Consider the following 20527-nt stretch of genomic DNA (forward strand, 5'->3'; position numbering starts at 1 on the left):
TCGCCCTCGAGTGTCACCCCGTACGGGAGATTGTTCGAAATTTGTGAGAGTGTTAAGTTGAAGGAAACACGGGGAACTCGATTCGTTCCCATCCGTAATGACAGGAGAACTTGTTCAGTGAAATTTCGAAGCGCGTGTATTAATATAAATACACACAAATATATATATATATTTTTTCACGCGTATAAAGAGAGAAGAAAGTGGTTGTTTATTCAAAAATATCCATCAATCATGGTTACCTTGGACACGGAGCAAAAGTCCGAGAGGCAGCACTGCGCGCGACGCATGTGCGCCATTTGCAGACGCATCAAGCGCGACAAAGGTAATGTTCCATTTGCCATTCTGTCTTTTTTTTTCTTTTTTTTCTAATTAAAAAATTATACTTCTTCATCTCTCCAATCGACAAATCGTGAAGTGATAAACGTGGCAATGCAGGGAAGTAGAAAGGGGGGAAAATTTCGAAACCGTGCCGTGGAGATTCGACAAAAAAGAGAGAAGATGTCTCGTTTTCGACGATCAAACTCGACAATAGTCATCGGTTGGAGGATTATTTCGCATTGAAGGATTGAGACAAGACAAGTGGTGGAAAGAATGAAACTGTCTGACGGAAATGCTCGCCACTCTTTTTCTGCCCCCCTCCGCTCCTTCTCTTTCCGCGTTGCAATCCCATCCACCTGTCGGTTGGTTGCGATAATTGTCGACGATAGACGCGTTCCTAGGAACCCGGTGCGAGTCGATGCGAGTCCCGGTTCACGCTCGCGGGAAAACAGGGGAAAATCGGTGTGGAACGTCCTGGCAAAAAGTTGGATTCGAAGGAATGAATAGGGAGAATCGCGGAAATAAATAACGAATTAACTGGCGCAAGCTCTGAGAAACTACTTCCTTTTTCCCTCCTTCTTATTATAATCATCGATAAAATTTACTCGTCTCGATTATAAACGCGTTGTTCTCGATAAACAATCTGCCACGAATTGAGATTTATCGTCATATTACTGTCAAGCGATCGGCCTCAATTCCCAATTTCGTCCAAGAACAAGAGTCTCTCTTGTTATAAATTAAAACATTCTCTGTGACAATGTATATTATAAGAACAATCAATCGTCACTCTCAACTCGTTATTTCCATTTAGAAAAATATAATTTTCCAGATTTTTAGACTCGAAAAGCGAGTGATCCTCTCTCTCTCTCTGAATTCGAAGATACAATAAATCCGTCCGTTCTTAAATCCATTTCTCGAAGATTATCCCTTCGAGAGGCGGTTGTAATTTCGTTGCAACCAGCCACTCGGCTAAGCCGAATAAGATGGTATCGAGCGATGGTGATCGGCGTAATTACAAGATGTAGCCTTCGAACGCCAGTTGGTAATGGAACGTCTCGAGGCAGGGGTCGTAACGCGGGAGTTTCAAACCGTAATTAGCGTATTTTCGCTTCGCCGTATCGAGGATGAGGAACGAGGGTACAGAAAGGGGGGAGGGAGGGCGCGAGGCTCGAGCCCCTGTCGGGTTACGCGCGTCCAAAGAGTTACGAATGTATCCGACTCGAAACTGGTTCGCTCTGGTTCCTTCTCGTTGGCGTTCGTTGTTCCATGCAAATCGCTCGTTAGTCGAAACACCTGAAATTCTTGTGTGGGATTGCGTACATTGTCTCGAAAACCGTGCAACCATTTATTATTATTCATCCTCCAATTGTCACCTCCCTCGATAGAATTCCTTTTTTTCCCCCCTTGAAAACTAATCTTTACGGAATGTGTTTCCTTTATTTTCCTTTATTTGGAAAAAGAAAAATTAGATACCAACGATGTTGCTTTTTCTTTTGTTGGTTAAAGATGTGGTATAACACGCAATATAATCGTTTTAAAAATTCCAGTTCCAGTTTCGAGCTGGATATCATATTATATAAGATAATTGGTGAAGAATTGCATTTGTTTACGATGGATCCGGGGTGATTTCGCGACGTGTCGCAACCGATCTTTATCTCATCGAAACATTACGACCTTCGCAATGCAAAATTAGATTCGTGTAAATCATCCAACGCCCACGTCAATATTCAAATGCCACGCAATTTTATGCAGTTTCGGATCGATCGAACGTGATGCAACCTGTTGTTTCTTTTTCTTTTCACGTCTTCTGTAACAAATCCATTATTTTCCAAACGAATATCCATCTCCACTAACACATCTAATCCTCTTAATCCGCGTCAAGTTTACTTCAAGAATCTCGAATGATCAATCATCAAGAAACGGATTAAGAAACGCCTATACATCCTTAAAAGAAGTCCCCTTTCGCAAGCGAAAACGTGACATCTTGAATGGCGGGCAGATCTCGTTCAATCCGAGGAAAAGCATGGAAACGAGAAGCGGCAAGCAGCATCGGTAGCGTCGATTTCGTCAGCGATCGTAGGTCGCCACGGCCCACGCGTGCCCTTCGTTCATTCACGCTTCTTTCCATCAGCACGGCTTCTCTGGATCACCTTTGCCGTGTTCAGGAAGAGCACGAGCCAGCTCTCGAGAGTGGGTCGCGCTCCTCCTCCGATAAACAGAAGCATCCGATCTCCCCTGTGGCGCGACGACGCGTTCGCAATCCTCGAGCACGGGAATAAATTAGAATAGGAGAAGCATTGATTCCTCGGCGGGGGAGGGATGCGGTCTCGCAATCGGTGAATGGGTCGCTGTTTCATTCATTCATCCGTCCGTCCATCGGCTCGAAAACGCTCTTGCGACCGCTTCAACCTTGCTCTATGCCTAGCCACATTATGGCAGGCAGGCGTGACTAGGCCTAGGAGGTTCCGATTATGATAAAGCGCGTGGGCGAGCCCACGCTCGCCCTTCGCTTCGTTCATTCATAAATTCAACTCTCACCGCGTGCTCGAACGGGGAGAGAAAGCGAGAGAGAGAGAGAGAGAGGAGAGCAGTGTTCGCGACACGCGTCGCGATGAAGTCCGCTTGTACGCGGAACGCTCCTTTCGACAACCTCTTTCATCGCCTCCTCTTTTCAACCGATTGTATTCGCGCCCGAAAAAATTGCTTTCAATGGTGAAAAATGGATATGTATGCACGTGTCGAGTATTATCATTATTTTATTATATCATATTTGATTGGTTGTATTAGTTGCGATAAGATACAATAGATTAAGGATGTAATAAAAATTTGTCGTGAAAACGTTAAAATGTAAATTACAAACGTTAGTCGATATAGTTGATATCCATTCACTAATGGGGACGATTTCCACGTTTATCACCGTGTAGCTAATAAATTATATTACTCGAGTTTATCTGCGAGGCAGAATAACGATACTATCGTTGAAAAACTTATTAAAAAGAACTAGAAGATTGATAATTTTTCCTCAAACCACGCGTATTCCATCGTCGTTTATTGAACAACGCATCGCTCAAACGTTGACGTATCGAAAAAAACGAGAGCGATCATTGCCTCCGAGAAAGAGAGAAGGATAATTTACCCCTGTTACGAAAGGATGGCCGCGCTATTAGTCGATCCCCCGGCTAATAAGAGATCATTATCTCGATCGCCGGTTAATAAACGTCAGCCCAGGTGTCGCGTACACCCGTAACCGTGATATAACGAGCTCGCGTCCCAACCGAGTCGGCCGTGTTACGCGCGCTCTTATCTCGCGAATTCCCTCGCGTAGCCGAGAGGAAAGCGCTCGCGTGCTGTCTCGAGCCCTCGCTCTGCGGAGTCCGCACACACGGACGAGCAGCCGCCCCTCGCAGGTATCACCTCGCGAGAGGACTCGGCAAAAGCCTCGGCGGCAGGTTTCCAAAGCGGTCTCGGAATCGGCGGCCGATTATGCGGACCGGTCTATTTCTAGAAGCAACGAGTCGACGGACATACTAATTATTTTTTACCGGCTCGTTACCACTCGTCTTTGGCAACCGAGCAATGGCACCGGCGGCCGCCCGTCAGGGAGAGAGGATAATAGAAGGGGTAAAGGACGCGGAGCGAGCGACAGGATTCGCGATATCCAGAGAGAGAGAGAGAGGTTGAGAGTTATATTTACGATGGCTCGAGTCGAAATAGCGATTGGTTTTGCGGCGAGAGGATGATCGAAACGATCGGGAGGAATTAAGGAGATGATCTTGTTAGTTGAAGGAAAGGTCTTTCTCTTTTTCTTTTTCAAGTTTTATAAATTTCTATATCGCAAGCTGTACACGTCTTCATTTCTGTACAAATTTTATTTTGCATCCGCGGTTTAGTAATAACAGAAGGTTAGGAATTGCAGAAGAATACATGGAATTTTTATGAATCACTCGTATGAGACCATGCCTCTATTCTTTTGAAATTTGCACGATTATTTTCAAAATCTACTATCTAAAAAATCCGGAAATAACTCTCAAAGTCGATGGTTTCGCTCGAATCGCCATGAATACTTAAGAAACTTCTAAGAAACCTTCTCTCATCCAACGAGCCGCCCGAATCCGACGAAACGAACCGTTCTCCACCATTTTCGTTCCGCTCACTCGAAACCCCGTCCCACCCAGCCTCTTCCTACGATCATAGATTGGAAAAGAGTTCGGGCCCGGCCTGCGCCTCCCGTCACTCGCCAAGGGAGGGGGAGGGAGCCGGAGAGCCGGATCGGAGCGCGAAAAACAGAGGGGAAAAGAAGCGAAGAAAACAAGCGAAACGGGAGGCAGGGAGGGGACAAGGAGAGAGGGGAACAATTGACATTCTGCACGCGCGTTCGATCGACGTGAGCGACGACGACGACGACGACGAGGACGACGATGACGGGAGGGTATCGAGGAGAGGAGAAAAGGGGTCCACGAAGAAGGGGTGGCGGATGGCTGGATGCGGCGGGGCCGTTGGTGGCGGTGGGGGCCGAAGGAGGAGGAGGACGGGGAGGGGACGGGGGGAGGTAGATGCACGGTGGCATGCACCTGTGCATTGCCGCCATATACGACTCGAAGTTATGGCGTTTTTCTCGACGCGGTTGCGGCGAGGATGTGTGCCCGATCGTATCTTAACCGGCGAAACCAACTCCATTTCTGGATGGCCGGCAGCAAACTACGCCTGTAAAGCTCGCGATACACTCCGGGCTATATACCTCCGCCGTGAGGTAAATTAATTGTCCGCGAAGGTGTGCTCGATGCGGTGGGCACGATGGGCGAGGGGATGGTGGTGGATGGCGGGAGATGGTCGAAACGAGAGATAGAGAGAAGGGAGAAAAAATGCGTACGTGCCTTCTTTGTGTTGGACACGCCAGTTTACCCACGCTTACCAACGTTATCCCGGAACGCTGACCGATTCGATCGTGGAAGTACAGATTCAGACGATGCACGATTATATTTTCTAATTTTAAAACCGGGTATCGAGGAGGAGAGCCGTCTCTTAAGACTCTTGAGACTCTTAAGATACTCGTAATTTCACGTTATTAGGAAGAAAGTGGATGGAGGGAGGAATCTGATTAGACGACAGCCGATCTATAAAACTTTGGACTCGTGGTGTGTGGGGCTGGATGCCACGTGTCCGCGACAAGGGAAGATCGCCGTTGTCAGCGGTGAACGCGCCTACCTGGCGTGTGCCTCTTCCCGACGCGACCTGCGCGCTTGTGGGTGTAACCAGTTTCCGTGGGCTTAGCTGTCAAACCCACGTGGGCCGCCCACGCCGGCCAGATATATTGCCGAGCCGCGAGAAAGAGAGAGAGAGAGGAGAAAGAAACGATGGGAAGAGGAGAGATCGTCGTTTCTTCCTCGTCGTGTGTCGCAAGGGAAAACGGGGCGATAATAAACATGCGTTATTAACGTGGAATTGTGGGATTTCGGGTTTGCGACCGCTTACAAAATAACGGCGTGTTTTTGGTGAAAAGAGATGACGGTGACGAAGATGATGATGATGAAGAAGAAGAAGAAGAAGAAGGGAAAGAAGAGTTGCGCAACGAGGAAGGAGAAAGGCGAGAGAGAAAGGGAGGAGAACCAAGGAGAGTTGGGAAAATACAATGCGTGTATAATGTTATTCTCGAGGAGCGAGAAGAGGTCGGCGAGAATCGGTGGAAAGAAAACAAGAGGCAGAGGCGAAAAGAGAGGAGAGAAGGGGAGGAGACGAGAAGTGGCTTGCGACACAGGAAACGGTTTCACCTGGAGGGATGGCAGCATCCACGTTGCCCGCTCCGTGAGGGAGGGGAGGAGAGGAGAGCGAGGTTAAGTAGGCACGTGGGTGTACGGGATGCATACAAAGGCGCTTTTATGAACCGTGTTTTCCCCGGCTTCGATGGAAGCCTCGCCGTAGAATTAAAGACTCCGTTTCACGTAACTTCGAACTGCATAAATTCGAGGCTCTTGTATGTGTGTATGTGTGTACATATACCCTTCTTTTTTTTCTTCCAGCAACGATGATATCATTCAGAGAGGATGAATCGTGCGAATAATATCGAGTCGATACAGAAATCTTGGTTGAAGAAGAGAGAAAGAGGAAGAGGGGGAGCAAGGATAATAAATAAAAAGGTTCCAATTTTCGTGGGGATGATTCACTCATTTAGGATGAAGGATAAAAGCGTGAACTTCGTTTTCGTCGCCTCCGGCCCTTGTGTATATTTAAGCGCCCGTATTGTGTTTCCCCTGTAATATACCTGTCGTTTTTACGCTGTTTTTCCAACGCCGATGTTCATTCTAAGAATAAAACGCTTCATCAACGACCGACTCGTGCCGTGCTCGTGTTTGGGAATCAGACGTAACCGAGACACTCCGATTCTCTCGGGTTATTTTCGGCCCCCGGACACGCTTCGAAAACATCAGGCATTTGGAGATATATATTCGTGGAAGGGCACACGATTCACGATTATATACCGTGCAACCGAGGAAGAGTATCCTTGTTTTCGATACAACGTTGAGAATTATCGCACCGATAATCCTGATTAATTTTTGTTGAAACTAAAACTTGGAAATATTCGGCGTCACTATTTTCTTCTTACAATATCCATTTATTTAAGAACCAGATGTGAATTCTTTCCCGCTAATTTTCCCTTTATACACTCGTTCCGTTCCATTTCCAATTACACGATATTCATTATCGATGCAAATCGATTTCGTTTCTCGGGAAAGCGGTGGATGCCGGATTAAAAGCGACGATTCATTCGGTCACGAAGAAACCTTGGACGCGGAAGAAAGCACGCGATTCCCGTGGCGTGTAATCGACTAATTACCAAAAGTGAAAACGGGTTGGCTGTCTCGCGGGCAAGAATTTGTTCGCGTCCCAGCTTAACGTATAGCGTACACGGGACGCTTTCTGTCGATTCGTTTCGCGTCACTTGCCGATTAATATGCGTTCGGGGCCAACTTTCGCCCATGGACGCATAGCTCGTGTGTATCGAAGCAACGTTTAGTGCGGCAGGTGCGTGCCGCCGTAAAAACGTTGATTTACCGGCATGATAGTAAACGAACGACAATACTCTTGAAACAATGCCAATGAGCGGGAGCATAGGCCGGCCTTACACGTGTAGTAATTACCATAACACAGGTAACGGGGAACTTCCCTCTTGTCTATCGGGGATTATTCGGATTTGCTTAGACGAGAATACCTTAACGATCGGATTTTCGTCGTTTTATTGGAGAGTGTACGAAATATGAACGGGGCTTGCATCAAATTTATCTGATGTATTATGATAAATTCCACGATTTTCCTTCTTCGAGAAACGAATTGTTCGCAATTGACGGCAGCAGATGGATATTTGGCCATTTTCGTCTTCTCTCGTGATATCGTCATCGTGCCATTTCTTTCTTTGCATCGAAGGAAACGAGTATTCGAGGAATATACACGGCCATTGAACCGTATCTATTAAAAGAGACACAGTTTTTTTCTTTTTTTAACTCGATTCGTCCGAAATTTTACGCCTCGAGGCTAAGCATCGTCATCCTACAGATCGACCAATCGCCGACGCGATCGTTCGTGAACGAACCTCATAAACGTCAACCAGCCCCGACCGCGCGTTTCGCCTCGAAGAAGCGCGGATCCGCTCTCTTAATCCGTAGATTGTTTCACCGTAGAGGCAATTAAGAACGTCAGATCGAGATGATCCCTTGATACCCGTCCTCGAGGATCCGTCGTGTACGAGTCATCGCCGTGGCGTCTGTCGCTCGTAAATCCTCCCTAAAAATTCTGAAATATCACCATCTCCCTATACATCTCTTTTTTTCCCTCCGATCCGTTAGCTCTTTCTCTCCCTCGTGTGCACGTTTTTTTCCTCCGTTGGGAACGCAGCCTCCTATTCCAGTATTTTTAATCCCTCGCCCCTTCTTCTCCCCGCTCCTCCCACGACCCACAGGACGTTGCACCACACGCGTACGCGAGTATATCGGATACGGGACGCGTGCAGACTGCACGCCACCGCGAGAGAAGCCACCGCCGTGTGTAAGACACGCGTTGATCCCTCCTCCTCCCCCTACTTCCCCGCTGGAAACGGGGTTGACAACACCGAAATCTATTTATTTACCGGGATAAATCACCGAGAGCTTTACGGGTGAGCGTATATTACGCAAATCGTAGCGTTATATCAATCGGCGGGTGTCCTCCCCCTCGCCACCCCTCGGCCAGACACCTATTGCCAGACTACTACGTTGCTGCTCCACTCGACTTGTGCCACTTTTTCTTCTTCTTCTTATTCTTCTTATTCTTATTCTCGAGTGACTCTTCTTCTTGTTCATTCGTTCTCGCTTCTTTCGAGTTGCATTCTGCTCTTTTTTGCTCTCTTTTAGGAGATCGAGAACGTTTCCTTCGTAGAGAGCGTACACGTTTAATTAACCCTTGGTCGACCAAGGGTCGACGTATTTATGACACGAAAGAATTGACAGGGAGTTTTCCTCGACATGGAGCTTCGTTCGACGAAACTCTTGCGTTTTCCTCGAGTCGAGTGTGATGGTGAGAGTCGCGAAGTTTTTGCGTGGGTCGTAACCAGGGAATATGGATGCCTTGTGTTTTTTCCGCATGGGTTAGGAAGGGAGAAAGGAATGTTTTCTGCGAAAACACTTGATTATCTTTTTTTTTTCCATCGTGCAACTTCCAATTTCCTTGTTTTTCTACGATTGAACGATGTCCACGCGGCAATAATGCTTTTTTCGAAATTAAATTTACGAAACTGAATATTTATTTGAACGTGTAATTTGAATAATCGTGATTACGATTAGGTAACAGATTGCACAGCGAGTGTAAGAAGATTGAACGTGTTTAATCATACGATACGTCGTAAAGATTTCAAATATTTAACACTTTCGTATAAAATATAATGATTCACATTTATCGTATTTCCTTCTGCAAGAAAAATTAAAAGAATCAAGATTCGAGAAGCTTCCCTTCATCCTAGATCACTGATCACCTGATAAAACGATATAATTACGTTGTTAAAAGTGATTACATTAAAGTAGAAAAAAAAGAATTTAATAAATTCATACCACACAGATTCAACGAGCCATCGAAAGACCCGAGTGGTGAAAAAAAGTCTCGTCTTCCCGACCAGTCTCTCGTCTAAAACAGAAAAAAGAGAAAATAGATGAAGTTGGCGTATAGAAAGGATCTAATCAATCGTCGGTTGCAACGCTTCCTCGTAACGTCCGTTTGCGTAAACACTTGTCCGTTTAACTTGTGGGCCCGGGCCACCAGGGTGGAACGACGGCTGGCTGAGTAAAAAAGATGATGGAACTGTATGTTTCTCCCCGGTATGCGCACAGGGGAAATAAAGAAAACGCGGGGGGATATCGCCGTGTTGGAGGAGAAGAGACAGGAGAGGAGAGAAGCGTTACGAAAGACAAGTGCGTACATCGATTAGAAGGCGTAGCCGGTAGGCGGAGCGTGCTAACGCCGCGTTAAAGCTCGCATATAGCTAATGTACACAAGGGTACATATATGAGTGGTCGGTGTATACGTGGTGCTCGCCTATAAAAGCGATTCGCGACCGTGCACGAGGTTGTGCACGCGAGACGAGCCGACAAAAGACGAGATTGACTCGTGATTCTCCTCGCCGATTCGTGCTCGTGGGTTTCCTCCTGGGCTACGACGATAAATTTGCTCGTTACTTAAAAATTAAGCGACCACGTTAAACATCTCGACTCAGATTCGAAGAAATTTATTTAATGAGGATTTAGATTTTTTGTTGTTTTTTAATGTCCGATAGAAAAGGAACTTCTGATTGAACTCTGGTTTTCAAATCGAATTGTATAAGGAAAATTCCGAATGGATACTTGGATACGGATGTGTAATGATAGTTCTACTCGGTACGCGATGATTTAAGTTTAAAAGGATCGTTTGGAAGAATTGTAAAACTTAGGATGGAAAATAATTTGTTCCCAGCAAATTTAATCGTTTGTCCCCCGAGGATCTTTCGAATAAAATGTCCCTCTCGGAAGAATGATTTACGAGGTTTGCTTCGACTTATGCGTCTAATTGCTCGACCCAAACACGTATTTTCACAGAGATTACCTCTACCCCGCGACTCACTGTTTCACCATAATGGTTGGGGGTTGTTTGTTATCGTTTCTTTACGAAGTTATAACGTAGCAGCTGTAGCAGTTAGCGGAGTGAATCAGTGAAGGAACGATCAGTTATAAGGGAGTTGCGGAGAAGTCGAGCAACTCGGTGTGTCTTCGAAGCATCATCAATTCTCGTTCCATCGATTCAGATAGCCGACGGTGAAACGGCCGAGCATAACCGGCCACGGTTATTTATTATCGTTGGTAAGAGAACGATGTCTCTTCCTTAATACCGTTCAACGGATACGGGTTGTACCTAACCTAACGCGATAGTAAAATGAAAAGCGGTGAATAAACTTGATAGAGAAGGGAGATGGAGGAAGGCGGCACGGTTTCGTAACTTTTGATATTCCAACGGAACTTGAACGATATTCGTGTTAAATTCCACTTTTTAACTGGAAGCTTTTCATTATGGGATGAACAACTCAATTGATGGATGCTAGTAATCGCGCATGCGTCTTTAATGCGCCTTTCATAATAGATAAGAGTCGATAACCTAACCTATACGATGAATGAAACGAAAAGTATTAAACGTGATGAAAAAGAATTAATCGGAATGTTATAGAGGATACTGATTAAGCTTTCGATGTATCGTCGATATTTTTTAAATCCATTTTTAAAAATTAACCAGAAACTTGTCATTTTGCATAAGAACGATAGGTTCGATTGATTGACGCAAGCGATCACGACGCATGCGTCCTCCGGCCAGCTGCGCGCACAACTGGCCATCGAACAATGGCGGGAAATGCGTCGGTGAAAAATTCAACCGATAAATTCGCAACGCGCTCCCTCGAATTTTAATTAGTCCACTCTGGTGACGCCAAACTGTTCCCGATGCAACTATTCGTGGAACTTTTTTTCAAACGACATATTTTCATCGGCAATATCGTGTTTCTGCAACCTCGAAACCCATGCATGATAGTATTCGAAGAATTCACGTATAACATTTTATCCTCACTTTAATGTTTGTCTTACAGGCCGGTTACACCATTGAAATGTTACGATGCGACGACAGTGGTATTAAATCGACTCGATTAATCGTGGCTTAGAAAAACACAAGGGGTATGCGTAATAGATTTCGAAAGCGCTCACCTGTTCCGACACGCGCATGCGCCATACGAGAAGGCGATTATTTTCTAAACAAACGCCGCTGTTTTTATTCCCGTTTCTCATTGCCGCGTAAATCATATTCCGTTCCCGTGTGGGTTAAAGAAGAAGCTACAACGCTTGTAACTTTGTCGAAACGTTCCCCGAGTGTTTTCAAATTATTTTTTTTTTTTTATTTTCTTGCCCGTCTTCTTTTAGATTTAAAAATTATTTTATTACCGCTATCGTTTCTTCTTCTTCTTCTTCTTACGTGCCGTTAGTTGTCTAAGAAAACACAGGGACATTACGCGCGGCGAGTAAATCAAAACGTGCTCAAAATGCTTCTCGTTATTCTTCTTCCACGCATCGCCTATTCTTCTTCCGAGGGATTATTTTTGTTTTGCAACACGCCTAGTCACGTTTGGCTTAACGAATCGCTGCTTACGAGGAAGTTTGGTTTAAAAAAAAAAAAAAAGAAAATAGTCGAAATCTATTTCGAAGAGCTTTTCTATTTGAAAATAGATTATTTTCGCGATATGATTTATTCACGAGTCACAAAGTGAGATGATGATGCAAAACGTATCCATCTGTGTCGAGATGATTAATTAGATATAGTTTTATACTCCTTTCGTTAACACGCTTTCGAATTTAATAAAAAATTGGAAAAGTTCCTATTTCAAAACTCGACCATGATTATCATTAATCGATCCAATTTGGCTCGAAATATTGGGGATAAGCGAGGACAGATGAAGAAGATGAACCGTAAAATACGAAGGGGAAACGATGGAGAAACTATGACGAGAGAAGGAAGACAAGAGTTCTCTGTCGTAATCCTCTGGTCTAGTGGTTTTATTTATACCCAAAGCTGCCGTATTATTGGATCACCCCCGCGATTCTGGCCAACTTGTGCATCTCATGCCGCTCACGTGCTCCTCTTTTCGAATTCTCGATGGCCGACCGACTTCCGCTTCTTGCTGTCTCCGAAACGCGTGACCTCTTTTAATAGCTTTAACCTTTAAATAAAGTTCGCAGTCCTTTTCTTAAACGTTCCGTAGAATTTCTCCGCGTTCAAAAATCATGAAAAGATTGTGTGACAAAATTACATACAAAGTGAAATGTTCAGAAAAAATTACGTAAGCTTTTTACACTTGAAATTATTTATACGATTTCGTCCGAAGCAGTTGAACGTTCATCGGACGTAGAAAAAAATTTCTGAGCAAATAGATTAATTTGCCTTTACATTGCCTATATTTTTAACCTCCAAATTTGTCTCTCTCCCTCTCTTATATTCCTCGCCTCAACTTCCCCAAAACAATTTCTACTCAACCGTATAAATAGATGTTATATAAATTCGTATTTAACGCGCGTTTTTGAAATTACACGAATATAATTCACGATGCGCCCATCAAATAAATCTGGCTGCGATGCGTTACAATGTGGCCGAGGAACCTGTAAAATCCGTCACATTGCCACATGCCCGATTTATTTAACCGGTAAATCTTTTGCTCCTCGACCTCTTCCACTCGCGCTCGTGCTTTCCATATTTTTTTTTTTTTTTCCCTCCCCGATTTCTTTTCTTCTTCGAGCTTTGTCCCACGACCAATTAATTTTCCACCATTTTCGGCCACGGGAATCTCGGCGACGATTTGTAAAACGATTAATCGTATACGGGGAACAAACGTCGAAGATCGGGGTCAAAGTAGCAAAAGCCCGATATTTATGAGACCGCGGGAAGAAATCTCGAACTCTTCTGGAACTCCTTAACGCTCTGAAGCCATGCTTAGGATTCTTGCCGGTTTGATTTATCGCGTGATGGGTCTCGTCGTAAAACAGGCACGCGAAGGGAAGGTCGTAAAACTCGGCGACAACTCGCGGTGCTCGAAAACTTCTCGCTCTCTATCTTTCTCTCTCTTTCATAATGGATTTTGAATGACTTGCATTTCCGGTACAACGACGAAATCTGGATAATCTGACGTGTCCTTGATCAAATCTTGCGATTATTTGCTTAAAAATTCGTTAAATAGTCGCGAGGAAATGTTTTGCATTTTCTTGCAAGATGTTGGGAAGAAAGAAGCGTATTGTATGGTATTTCTAACGCAAAGTGAATAAGTGATGTTTTTGTAGTTTGGAATTACCTGAATATCGTTCATACCATGAAATATACCAATAACTTTTAAATATATATATATCTCAGCAAAGAAACTGAATATAAATACTAACCGAGACCAACTTATAAGCAATTAAAACTTGAAATATCTTACACACCCCATCTGCTCAACCTAAATTCAAGCGAAAGTGGAATATCTCATAAAATTGCCGCCTTCGTGAAATGAATTTATCATAAACAAAAATATACGGCCCACTTAATATCGTCTATCTGATCGGAATCGAAAAAAAAGAAAAAAAAGGAAAAACCGACATTCGTGGCCGAATAACGGGGAGAGAAACGGACGATTAATGAACGAAGTGACGAGGAATCAAGTTAAGCGTATAAATATATAATAAAGCTCGTTTGCCAGCGATCTTTCAAACGGGTATTCGATTCGTGCAAACCCCGAGGGCGATCGCAAGGCGCCCCTTTCACGCAAGAACGTACGAGCCCCGTGGGCATTGAATTTCAACGGGTGCAACAGTTTATGCGACAGCACGAATTAATTCCCCCGGCAGAAGGTTTAACTTCGATCGACAGCTGTGTCAGCAAGCGTGTGCTCCGGCCGGTTCTCTCGCTGCCGCGTAATTACTCTTAACCACTCTAATTTACGTCCGGTAATGACGCGCTTAATGATCATAATCTTTCTCCCTCGTTCGTGGCCACGTATTTGGCGGCGCCGCTCCACCAGGCCTCGCCAACTTTCATGGAACGTCGTCTCGAGCGTTTTCAATTTCAAAAAATTGGGGCTCGATCGGGACCCCCAGTCATTCAGTTTGATTGCTCGATGATTGACGTGGTCGGATAAGCCGGGAAATCAATTTTATATTTGGAAGTGAAGTGTTGGAAGTCGTAGTTTTAAATGTGATGTGCAAGTTTTGAAAATTTCCTGATTTTTTGACAATTTGTAACAAATTGAAAGACATCGACGAATAGTTAAACGATGAGTTTAAGAGTCAAAGAGTTGTTTCTTCGTTGAATGATCTTGGATCTTTCTTTGACCAGTGATGAAATTATTCGTCGTTATCTCAAGTTTTGATCGACTGTTTGCCACGCATCTTATGGAACAAAGGTATTCCTTCAAAGAAACCAGCTTTTCCTGCAATATTTTAAAAATAGAGTGCAGTAATTAAGAACTAGAAAGTATTGTCGTTGCGTTCACGAACAATGAAGCGGCATACAGTGACCGGAACGATCACCTTCGAAGGTGGCGGCAGTGAGCAATTCGGTCGGATTCATTTGGCAGGAATGCACCAAGCGAATTTGCATTCTATGCATTGCGTAAATGCTTATGGAGTGTAGCTGCCGTAAGTTGAAGCTCGAACCCCGTGAACCGCGCAATTAACACCGCGGGCCTGCATCCTCTCTGGTATCTCCGGCATCCTCGGTGTGAAATTCTGGAAAAACGAACGAATCCTCGGCTTTCTCGCTTTCGTATTTGCGCAAATATAATCTATGATCTTGAAATTTAAATTGTAAATATCGCGCCTCCCTTCGTACGTTCATCGATTACAAACGCTTTCACGCGAAATTAATCATTAAGTTTATCCATATTTCGAATACGATATTAAATAAATAAACATCTCGACGCACAATATATCCTTACCGATTTTGAGAAAATAATTAACCGAGATAATTAAACCGAAAGATGTTAACCGAGACGGAAGAGCAACTGAAATTCTACTGGCATCCGGCCAAAACAATCGACCGGTCATTTCTTCAGGAATCTTTCGTTCCGGAAAGTGGCGCGATGGCGTTTGAGAGCGGGCCTCGATTAACGCCTAGCGCCCATTCCTCGTCGCGACGAGGGAGGAGGGGGAACAACGGCGAAATCTCCGAGAAATGCGAAACATGGCTGGAATCCGCGTGCCACCCTGACAGCCGGTGCCACGAGCCGGCGAGTCGCGAGCTGTCGGCCCACCGGGTACATGGGACAACTATGCACGTGCACCGTCCTTCGCTCCGTTCGGAATATCGTCCGCGAGCCTCGTCCACCTCCGCCTCGTCCATCCTCCGCTCGTTAACGTCCATCTCCGCGCACGGAATCGCGATCTCTGACTTTCGATCACTGTACATCATCGGCCTGTGCGTGCCCCTCGAGGGTGTGGTCTCTTCTTTCCACTCTTCTCCGTTTTACAAATACTCTCTCTTCGAAATTTATGTATTTGTTGATCGATGATGCGGATATTTACGAATGTGGTTAAGGATATTCTTTATCAAAATTTTACAAAAGAAGGGCAATTCGCATATTTATTATTTAGCATGATCTTATCTGCAATTGATTGGAAGATAAGAGTGATTTTGGAAAAGAGGATATATATATATAGGATGATAAACTCTTGCGATTCTCGGCGAAAACGGGTTAATAATTCTTCGGGTTTATCTCATCGAGGGTCCACGGGGCGAAGAAGAAGATGAAACGCGATACCGAATTAGAAACAACTGTGTCCGTATAACGATACAAGAAACGTTGGCTCAGTATTTGGCGCTGTGTATTTTGGCACTTGCGTCTAGTAGCCGTTTTGGTCGTTACCATTTGTCTTCTGTGGACCATGATACCTTCAGGCACGTCCCAGTTCCTCGTTATTCCTCCGTATATCTTTTTTCATTCGCCGATACAATTATTTATAGCGATATTCTCGCGTGTTTCGTACAGCTAGAGACAGTAACTAGAGATTTGATCTCCAAAATAAACAATCTTATTGGATCGGGCAATTGAAATAATAATGTTAGCTTGTGAACGTCGATCGCGCAATGGGATATTTTTACACGCGATTTGAAACGTATTCCACTGTCCCCTACTGTATATTAAAGGGTAAATCAAAACTGTTTCTATAAATTTCCAATTTTACTCGAGGAAAAATATTTCGATCACGACAGACAATTTTTCGACCGAGTTTCCCAAGGATGGCAGATTTCGAGCAATGGATTCGCGAATTTCTCCGCCACCGGGGGAGAAATATGCAATCTCGCGCATAGTTACGCGCGTTCCACGCGTGATTGTCAGGATCGATAGCGGAGGATACGGCGAGGAATGCTCGTTAGGATTATCGAATTTTTTTCTCCTTGACCACCGTCCTCACCCCTTAATTGCCTTTCAGCGCCATAAATTTCCACGGGCCTATGTGGATCCGCTGTTGATCGATTAATAAGCGAGAGCATATGGTTAAAAGATTCTCGGTAGATAAACAGAAATACCAAAAGCGGATAATGTTTCCTGCTTAAAGTTTGATTTAGTTCGTTTCTTTGCCTGTAATAAAATTGCAATTTTCTAGAGAAAAAAATTCCACCCTACTTTTTTGCCAAATCGTCGATTCGTTTCCCGATTTTCTCATTGAAAAGTGCACTTGTATAATAATATGGACATCTTTTTTAGGAAACGCTTCTCAAAAGCGGTTGACAAAACTTTGTTTCAAAACTTAGCACGAGAAAGGGGAATAAGAACGATTAGGAAAACGATCGATTATTCGCGGATGAATCGATTGTTCGAAACGTATTCAAAGGAAGGAGGGGGGAAAAAATCTGACCCGACCAAGGGAGGAGATCAACGCTGATCCTTTTGGGGCGGGCAGACTAATAAACCGAGAGGGGAGAGACATTTTTCTATAACAAACGCACACACACCCACACACACGGGCCCTGCTTTGAATTCAGATCGCGCGCGGGCCCCATGCGGGCCGCTGTTTTCTTCCTCTTACGCCGCCAATTTATGCAATCCGACCCGCGCGTCCTCCGCGTATTTATAACCGGGGGCCCTTTGTGTGTTAATTTGTTGTAGCCAGGCCCGCGATCCACGCCACGCTCGCTCGCCCTCTTCGTGCCCCTCGTCGACCTTTGATCCGCGAACGGATCCCCCTTCCAAATCACGACCCACCGTCATCGTCCTTTAATTAGCCGAATCGTCGCCCAACTCTTTTCGAGAATCTCGCGGATCATGTCTGCAAACGTGCAAATGGATCTCTTTTTAATAGAAGATATATGTTACATTTTTATAATAAGATGTCTTAACTTTCGACCACTCGTGAATGAATTTCTTTCGATGGATTTTATCAGAAGCTTCTTGCGAAAAAGAAAGGTAAAGGATTCTGTTATAAGCCGCTGAAATATTTAAAACCATGGTGATGAACGAGTTGAGAAAGATTTCAGCTTTGCGAGATCGATCGATTATTGTATATATATATATTTGTACAATGATAAAATAAACTACGAAAGAAAAGGTTAAGCCAAAAATCCCTCGAGTTTACGACCGCCATTACGACTTTTATCTTACACACTCAACACCCCATTGCAAACGAGAGAAGCTCACAGAATCTGACACTTGACCCCTAACCCTACCCTATCCGCGCAACACGAGGATCGGCTTTTCAGGTAGCCGTTCGTGAAATACAGGTAGCTGTCTCCGCATGAAAAACAACGTTACACCGACAATACGGTACGCAAATCCCGTTACACGTGGTGGCATCCGGTTGGCGTGGTCAGACCAGTGTAGAAGGCGTCCCGTAATATCGCGGAGGAGATCCACCTCGCGTCGAACGGGATGGATGAGAAGAAAATACGAGAAAAAACCAAATTTATGCCGCATAGGCGACCCTCTTTAATTAATACTCGAGATGGAGGGGGTTAAAATTAGCGGCCGAATTGAAGAAAGCAAGAGCGGAAAAGCACGACGCGTATTTTGGTGGTCCAATTAACCGACTGGCGGTCGGGAAGGGAATCCGTGCTTTTTCTCCCTTCCGACCCGCACGCCATATGGAACAGCTTAGACGAGAAAGAAAATATTGGCTACCGAGAAATGGCCATCACCGATCGACTTTGATCATCCGATTTTTTACGAGGAATGGTGAAATTACGCGGCTGTTCCATAGGAGGCGTAATCTCGATATAAATAACCGGGTTTCGTAAGAAAAAAACAAAGGAATGTTTCGCAGGATAAAAATACTACGAGTACTTGTTGTTACACACGATTGAAAATGATGTAAAGTATTTTATTCTGAGAATTTTCTTTTTTAACATTTTCGATATTTGCTTAAATATTTGCACCTGTGTATATATCACACGAATGTTTCGTGGAGTTGGGTTTGCTCGAAAGAGATGGGTTAATCGAACGGTTAAGGGAATGGATTGCACGAGATAAGCATCGAATCGAGGGGGAATATACGAGATCGTGGAACAGATCTATCGGCGAGAAAAAGAGGGAGGATTAATAAAAGACAATTGTTGTTCTCTCTGTTGCAGCGCTGAAGGTGAAGCTTACGCTGAGGCGACCCATCAATCAGCTGGTTGCGCAAGGGATCATGCCATGTAAGTAGATACCGGCCCGTAAATGAAAATTTTCGATTACTTTTTTATTCCAATTCGCCGGTTCTTTTCGAATGGATAAAGCGGGTATAAGGACGTGACGCGGTTTCCAGCGGTTCTCGGAGAGTAAATTCAATTAGGATTAGATAGTAGCAGCCGCAATAAAACTGTGGGCAAAAAAGTCGAGGAGAGTTCGTCATTGGTATACCGATGGTTATTATGGTATTTAACGGGTATTTAGCGAGAGAGGCAAAGGGAAACGATTTCTCTCTCTCTCTATATATATATATATATACGATCGAACAAATTTATTTGGCCGGCAAACGAGAGAGGAGGGCATTCGAGTTAGATTTAACAAGTTCGTCAACGTGTCGCGTTTTTCCTCCCCTTGGTAACGGCCGATTAATCCACTTACAACTTAATTACCACGCGATTGCCCGTGATGGCTCGGCCAACCTCGTAAAAGGAAGTAACTGGGACACGAGCGACTTCCTAAAGTACCTTAAATTGACGTACGGTGATCAATTGCCAGCTAATGCCTCGTCCGATCTTTTCTGACGATATCTCGTTCCTTCCCAAGAAATCGTTGATACCAGCGGCTTCAACCGGTAAGAAACTGGTCGGTCGCCGAACGTTAGAATTATCAGAGATCCGACTCGATCGGAGAATTTGTTTCAACCGCATTGTCATAGCTCGAGTAAAGTTTATGATGATAAAAACGAGGCAGAGAATTCTGAACGAATCGATTTTATTCGAAGGCGGCTTTATCCATTTTTTAAATATTTATATATAATACAAATTGCACCGGGTATATAACCAGGCACGGGACAAACTTAATTGGCGGCGTAATCGCGAAATTCCACGCATCACGAAATATGCATCACCCTGTTTATCGCGAGGTGGGTAGAAAATACGACGGCCGATACCCTCCGTTTCGAGTGGCGTTCATGCGAGCCATCATGTGCAATTTCGTTCCGCGGGATTTACTCATTTACAGCTTCCAGGAGTCGAAGATATCGCGCGTGGTAACGGGTAATGGTTTTTTCGGGGAAACGGCTCGCAATGACTGTTGTAAATCTGTTTACGTGCCGCGATTAATTTCTTCGGTTAGCGTTGCAATACCATGCTAATTTTACCGGAATAAAGAACACTAATTTTAACGCTTGAAACTAATGATAGCCTCTCTCTTGTGATTTTTTTTTAAACAATATCGCGGTTAAATATTTATGGGAAGGTTAAGAATTGATGTACGGTGTTCGACGCGCGATGAAACGTAATATTACAAGACAATTCGAAAAGTGTAAAAATTATTTATCGAACCTCGATTCATTTGTAACAACAATAATTTAAAAATTATTTTAAACGTTTTGCAAAGACTATCAAACACGATGTAAAAATATATTGTACGATTCTACGGATCAAAGACAATAATAACAGATAATATTCAAAAAATTTTGTAAATTTTTAATCGTGTCATTACAAATATTATCCCTTTATCATTATGAATCGATGTTTCACGATCGATCGA

At 44.2% G+C, this 20527-nt stretch overlaps 1 protein-coding gene and 1 long non-coding RNA gene across 26 annotated transcripts in view; one reads left to right on the plus strand and one right to left on the minus strand.

The window, feature by feature from the left end:
• The window catches only part of LOC107994781 (myocardin-like), a 291174-nt gene that overhangs the window by 257925 nt on the left and 12722 nt on the right, over nucleotides 1–20527 (plus strand). For 24 of the 25 annotated variants that reach the window (XM_062081738.1, XM_062081755.1, XM_062081678.1 and 21 more), the window contains one exon: nucleotides 18937–19002. In XM_062081738.1, the coding sequence (XP_061937722.1) occupies nucleotides 18937–19002 (66 nt within the window). Of the gene's footprint in view, nucleotides 1–3; nucleotides 323–18936; nucleotides 19003–20527 lie in introns of those variants that run through there. The other variant, XM_017051835.3, reaches the window with a different exon arrangement.
• LOC107994788 (uncharacterized) lies at nucleotides 9149–9467 on the minus strand. Its single transcript, XR_001765387.3, has 2 exons — nucleotides 9393–9467; nucleotides 9149–9316 (listed from the first exon to the last, which is right to left on the minus strand). It is a non-coding gene; the product is annotated as an uncharacterized LOC107994788 (long non-coding RNA).

This window comes from Apis cerana, linkage group LG1, assembly GCF_029169275.1.
Source record: "Apis cerana isolate GH-2021 linkage group LG1, AcerK_1.0, whole genome shotgun sequence".
Taxonomy (NCBI): Eukaryota; Metazoa; Arthropoda; class Insecta; order Hymenoptera; family Apidae; genus Apis; species Apis cerana.